General features: G+C 43.4%; 1 protein-coding gene across 14 annotated transcripts in view; it reads left to right on the top strand.

Moving 5' to 3' along the window:
- Positions 1 to 106: 106 nt before the first annotated feature.
- The window catches only part of LOC129829946 (cyclin-dependent kinase 11B-like), a 30,531-nt gene continuing 23,841 nt past the window's right edge, over positions 107 to 6,796 (top strand). For 3 of the 14 annotated variants that reach the window (XM_055891991.1, XM_055891990.1, XM_055891989.1), the window contains exons 1-5: positions 107 to 183; positions 809 to 856; positions 1,164 to 1,297; positions 1,908 to 2,047; positions 2,252 to 2,379. In XM_055891991.1, the coding sequence (XP_055747966.1) occupies positions 1,187 to 1,297; positions 1,908 to 2,047; positions 2,252 to 2,379 (379 nt within the window). In that variant the 5' untranslated portion in view covers positions 107 to 183; positions 809 to 856; positions 1,164 to 1,186. Of the gene's footprint in view, positions 184 to 808; positions 857 to 1,163; positions 1,298 to 1,907; positions 2,048 to 2,200; positions 2,380 to 6,796 lie in introns of all 14 variants that reach the window. The other 11 variants (XM_055891986.1, XM_055891988.1, XM_055891980.1 and 8 more) reach the window with 7 other exon arrangements.

The following is a 6,796-nucleotide window of genomic DNA, read 5'->3' as shown; positions in this document are numbered from 1 at the left end:
ATTTTTGTTCGTTGGTATCCGTAGTTTTGCACCTAGAAACAGTTGCAACTCCTGCCCAGGTGATGGCAGTAAGTTGTCCTCTTATTTTCAATGCAGCGAAGAAGTATTAACCGGAAGTAATTTAATGACCCCAGAAGTCAACGAATCTTCCGGAGTTCCAAAATTGCGCGGAGCGTTTTTCAGGTTTGTTAAATCACTTAAGTTAAAATGCGAATCATTCGAAAGCTTTAAGCTAACACACTTCGGATATATTTAGAAGAGACGAAATTCAATAAAAATGTGCCCTTAAACTCAAAACGTATCACCGGAATGTTCATTTATTGCCTATGTGAGCGTCCGTGAGCTAGCTAGCAAACTTTAGCATGCTTATTGGCAAACGTTAGCATCTGACTAACATTAGCTAGTTAGAAGAAGCATGCACGGATGCGCCTAGCTGATAGCTAGTTAACTGTACACCTACCGATGTTTCATAACGAAAGACGGTTAGCATATTAATTTACGTCAGACCGGTAATTTTACTAGATGTTTATTGTACGCTAACTGCAAACTATTTGACCTTACGTAACGTTTAGAGTTTGTGTATTTATGATAACGGACTTAACGTTAGCTAAGTAAACATACTACCTAGGCAGTAATATGTAATATATTCAGAGTTTATGGTTAGCTACTGTTAGACAGATTTCACGCATCGTGTGTTTGTAGATTTCTCGATTTGACTTGAACTTAACTTCTCTCGCCCCCTTGATATCACCTCGACTTTTTACTTCCATCATTTTTGGATTGGTGTTTTGTGTTTATTTTTTACCAGTGAAAGTGTGACGTTACTGCTATGGATAAGATACGAGGCGCTACTCAGGTAACAGCAATTATAGTCTACCAACTTGACCCTCTTCTCCCATACAACCCCTATACGATATAACCTTTTTTATCCTGTGCATTAAACGTTTGTACTATTATTACCCATCAAATTCATATTCGTACAACCCTCTTGCGAAATAGTGTGCATTTACACCTTGGCTCAAATCATGAAACGCATGCGTTGAACTGTAGAGGTATGAAATTAAATCATTGTACATGAATACCACAGTTGCCATTAACATGACATATCTCACAATGCTCTTGCATTGAATCTCTCTGTGTTGGGGGTCTCTGTCTCTGTGTAGCAGGCGGTGGCGAGCGGGTGCTGATGGGGGACGAAAAGGACACCTGGAAAGTGAAAACACTCGACGAAATTCTCCAAGAGAAGAAACGCAGAAGGGAGCTGGAAGAGAGGACAGAGCCCAAAAGCCAGAAAAATGTAAACAGAAGAGAAATGCTGTTGTGCCCCAAACTGACCACTAGCCCCTATACACCCTTACAGTGTCCTTGAGTACCCCCCAACAGCACACATTTTTGTTGTAGCCTATGACAAGCACACCTGATTCAACTCATTGAGGACTTGATGATTAGTTGATTCAGGTGTGCTTGTCATAGGCTACAACAAAAATGTGTACTGTTGGGGGTACTCGAGGAAAACACTGCCCTAGTACCAACTATACACTTGGGGAGATCTGAGAAGAGATTGGGATAAGGAATGTGGAAATGGCTCAACTTTGCCCCCTGATAAACTAGGTGAAAGGTTGGCCATATTGCTTACACATATCCGATCAGCTCTGATCTCCACTTGATTATAGGCTAAGGTGTTGATTTAGGACATAATTGTTTCTCTCCCCATCAGTGGATGCTGTTTCTCACTTTGACATTATTGTGTATCTAAATGTATTACACAGACTAGATCTGTCCTTGAACTAGTGCCTCAAACTGTATCATTATCTTACCTTATGTGCAATCAATCATTGTTATGTTTACCGTACCACGTATCATTTTTTTTAGAACACTATAATGTCCCTGTCCCATGTTTTGTCCAGTGTGTTCCGTGCCCTGGTCCACAGACGGATGATCGGGAAGCCAAACGAAACACTCCGGAGGAAGGAGAACTACGGGATAAAAAAATGGAAATAACAATCCGGAATTCCCCGTACATACGGGAAGACTCCACAGAGGACAGGTAAAGGGGATACGGAAAAAGAGCCGTGGGAATTGGGGTTACGTTCAGGAGGGCCAGATACTGGAGAAAACGTCTTTAAAAACTGAACTTATCCCTTTTGAATACATTTTCTCCCATTTTTGTCCTAACTGAACGCGACCCTGCTATGCACAGGGGCAGCCTGTTTGTTGAGTCGTTGGCACTAGACAGTCTTCCCAATTCCAGGGGAGAAGAGGATGAATCGCTGGCAATAAAGCCTCCCCAGCAAATGGCCAGGAAAGACAAATCTCACCACAGAAAGGAGGAGAAGAGAAAGGACAAGAGACGCCGTCGCAGTCACTCTGCTGAAGGAGGTACATTGCCATCCTGGGATGTGTATTGCTCATAGAGAATTATAGACAACTCTAGTGTCTAAAAGGTCTTTTTAGCATGGTCAGTGCCATTGAGGGCTTCCGCCATTTTAAAGTAGTCAACTACGTGGGGATTCCTATGGGTTGTAGCTTCAATGGGGCTGGCCATGCTGAGGGGCTGGCCCCCTGAACAACAAAAAAATTGGACGGCCAAAAGTTGTCTTTTCTAAGATTGGATTGGTCAAAATGTTTAACCGTGTATTTTTCCATACATAGACACCCTATGTATACACTGCATTCGGAACCTATTCAGACCCTTTCCCTTCCATATTTTGTCACGTTACAGACTTATTCTAAAATTGATTAAATACCCCATAATGACAAAGCAAAAACAGGTTTTTAGATATTTTTGCAAATGTGTTAAAGACAGAAATACCTTATTTACATAAGTATTCAGACCCTTTTCTATGAGACTCAACATTGATCTCAGGTGCATCCTGTTTCCATTGATCATCCTTGAGATGTTTCTACAACTTCATTGGAGTCCACATGTTGTAAATTAAATTGATTGGACAGGATTTGGAAAGGCGCACACCTGTCTATATAAGGTCCCCAGTTGACAGTGCAGGTCAGAGCGAAAACCAAGCCATGAGGTCGAAGGAATTGTCTGTAGGGCTGCGAGGCGACAAGATTGTGTCAAGGCACAGATCTAGGGAAGGGTACCAAAAAATGTCTGCGGCATTGAAGGTCCCCAAGAACACAGTGGCCTCCATCATTCTTAAATGGAAGAAGTTTGGAACCACCAATACTCTTCCTAGAGCTGGCCGCCCGGCCAAACTGAGCAATCGGGGGAGAAGGGCCTTGGTCAGGGAGGTGACCAAGAACCCAATGGTCACTCTGACAGAGCTCCAGACTTCCTCTTTGGAAATAGAACCTTCCAAAAGGACAACTATCTCTGTAGCACTCTACCAATCAGGACTTTATGGTAGAGTGGCCAGACAGAACCCACAAAGCTCTTAAAGGACTCTTTGGCCTGAATGCGAAGGGTCACTTCTGGAGGAAACCTGACACCATGAAGCATGGTGGTGGCAGCATTATGCTGTGGGGATGTTTTTTCAGGGTCAGGGACTGGGAGAGTAGTCCGGATCGAGGAAAAGATGAACAGAGCAAAGTACAGAGAGATCCTTGATGAAAACCTACTCCAGAGCGCTCAGGACCTCAGACTGGGGTGAAGGTTCACCTTCCAACAGAACCGCAACCCTAAGCACACAGCCAAGACAACGCAGCAGTGGCTCACGGGCAAGTCTCTGAATGTCCTTGAGTGGCCCAGCCAGAGCCCGGACTTGAACCAGATCGAACGTCTCTGGAGAGAACTGGACATAGCTGTGCAGCGCCGCTCCCCAGCCAACCTGACAGAGCTTGAGAGGATCTTCAGCGAAGAATAGGAGAAACTCCCAAAATACAGGTGTGTCAAGCTTGTAGCATCATTCCAAATAAGATTAGAGTCTGTAATCACTGTCAACAGTGCTTCAAAGTACTGAGTAAAGGGTCTGAATAACTTATGTAATGTGATATTTCCATTTTATTAATTTTTTAATCTTTTAATACATTTGCAAAAATGTCTAAATCTGTTTTTGCTTTGTCACAATTGGGTATTGTGTGTAGATTGATGAGGGGGGGGAAACAATTTAATCAATTTTAGAATAAGGCCGTAACGTAACAAAATGTGGAAAAAGTAAAAGGGTCTGAATCATTTCCGCATGCACTGTAAGTGTAAAAGTAGCTCAAATAAAGCCAGCCAATAAAAACATTGTAGCCTGCAGGTAGAAAATATCCTGATGAAATTAAGTCTGCTCTAAATCACATTGGCTACATATGGCCTGTGCAACAAACTTGAAACATTGTATCAACTGAAGCTTGCACTAGCAAACTTGCAGCATTGTATGAAATATTCTGGGCCTTAAGTTTTGAGCACCTGTGAGCTTGGGACAGACACAGCTGTAGGCTCTTTGTGCAAGGGATAAGACGTAATCATGTATTTTAAGTTTCCATTGGATCAGAGCATTACATGTTTCTCTTTTGTGTTGAATGGTTATCGAAAGGGAGAGAACTATTGGCATTCTCAATGGATTCTAAAAACATACTTTGTTTTACTTGCTGTTTGAGGTGAAGAAAACGTTATACTGACCCAAAATATAAACTTAACAGGCAACAATTTCAATGATTTTACTGAGTTACAGTTCATATGAGGAAATTAGTCAATTGAAAAAAACATTTTAGGCCCTAATCTATGGATTTCACATGACTAGGAATACAGATATGAATCTGTCACAGATACTTTTGTGTGTATATAGTGTAGGTATTCAGCCCTTAAAATTAGTCGATTCGGCTATTTCACCGACCTGTTGCTGACAGGTGTATAAATCGAGCACACAGCCATGCAATCTCCAAATATCAACATTGACAGTATATTGGCCTTACTGAAGAGCTCAGTGACTTTCAATGTGGCACTGTCATAGGATGCCACCTTTCCAACAAGTTCGTAAAATGTCTGCACTGCTTCTGCTGCCCTGGTCAACTGTTAGTGCTGTTATTGTGAACTGGAAACGTCTAGGAGCATCAACGGCTCAGCCGCAAACTGTTAGGTCACAGAAGCTCACAAAACGGGACCGGCAAGTGCTGAAGCACGTAGCTAATAGAGCGGATGGTAAAGGTGGTTTACACACTCGCTGACTAATTCTCACAAGGCACCCGATCGAACATCTCTGGAGAGACCTGAAAATAGCTGTGCAGCACCGTTCCCCAGCCAACCTGACAGAGCTTGATAGGATCTGCGGCGAAGAATGGGTGCCAAGCTTTTAGCGTCATACTAAATAAGACTCGAGGCTGTAATCACTGTCAAAGGTGCTTCAACAAAGTACTGAGTAAAGTGTCTGACCTCCACCCCCTGTATTTCCGTCTTTTCTTCACGCGAATGATGGGCATTTGGGCCTGGTCATGGTGAAGCACTATATCCTTCTCATCAGACTCATTAAAGAAAAAATCTTTGTCCATTTCGAGGTGAGTAGTCGCTGTTTTGATGTCCAGGAGCTGTTTTTGGTCATAAGAGACGGTAGCAGCAACATTATGTACAAAATAAGTTACAAACAAAATAGTTGTTGGTTAGGAGCCCGTAAAACAGCAGCCATCCCCTCCAAGGCAACTTTGTGGCAACAGTTTGAGGAAGGTTCTTTCCTGTTTCAGCATGACAATTCCCCTATGCACAAAGCGAGGTCGGTACAGAAATGGTTTGTCAATATTCGTGTGGAAGAACATGACTGGCCTGCACAGAGCCCTGACCTCAACACCATCAAACACCTTTGGCAATGAATTGGAACGCCGATTGAGACAGGCCTAATCGCCCAACAGTGACCGACCTCACTAATGCTCTTGTGGCTGAATGGAAGCAAGTCCCTCGCAGCAATGTTAGAACATCTAATGGAATCCTTCCTCGAAGAGTGTAGGCTGTTATAGCAGAGGGGGCGGGGGGCTCAACTCCATATTAATGCCCATAATTTTGGACTGAGATGTTAAGCGAGCAGGTGTCCTTTTACTTTTGGTCATGTAGTGTACCTTCAAAAGAAAATGTGGAGGCGTGGATCAGAATACCAGTCAGTATCTGGTGTGACCACCATTTGCCTCATGTAGCTCGACACATCTCCTTCGCATAGAGTTGATCAGGCTGTTGATTGTGGCCTGTGGAATATTGTCCCACTCCTCTTCAATGGCTGTGCAAAGTTGCTCAATATTGGCGGGGACTGGAACCTGCTATCGTACGTGTTGATCCAGAGCATCCCAAACATGCTCAATGGGTGACATGTGTGGTGAGTATGCAGGCCATGGAAGAACTGGGAAATGTTCTGCTTCCAGGAATAGTGTACAGATGAATGGCATGACAATGGGCCTCATGATTTCGTCACGGTATCTCTGTGAATTCAAAATCCCATCAATAAAATGCAATTGTTCATTGTCCATAGCTTATGCCTGCCCATACCAAAACCCCACTGACTACATGGGGCACTCTGTTCACAACGGTGACATCTGCAAACCACTCACCCGGTGGTTGTGAGGCCGGTTGGACGTACTGCCAAATTCTCTAAAACGACATCGGAGGCGGCTTATGGTAGAGACATTAACATTAAATTCTCTGGCAACAGCTCTGGTGGACGTTCCTGCATTTAGCATACCGATTGCGCCCTCCCTCAAAACATGAGACATCTGTGGCATTATGTTGTGACAACTACACATTTTGGAGTGGCCTTTTATTGTCCCCAGCACAAGGTGCGTCTGTGTAAAGATAGTGCTGTTTAATCAGATTCTTGATATGCCACACCTGTCGGGTAGATAGATTATCTTGGCAAAGAACTGCTCATGAACAGTT

Source organism: Salvelinus fontinalis, chromosome 31, assembly GCF_029448725.1.
Source record: "Salvelinus fontinalis isolate EN_2023a chromosome 31, ASM2944872v1, whole genome shotgun sequence".
In the NCBI taxonomy this organism is placed as follows: domain Eukaryota; kingdom Metazoa; phylum Chordata; class Actinopteri; order Salmoniformes; family Salmonidae; genus Salvelinus; species Salvelinus fontinalis.
The sequence above is the reverse complement of the archived record's forward strand: the minus strand, read 5'-3'. Positions and strand labels throughout refer to the sequence as shown.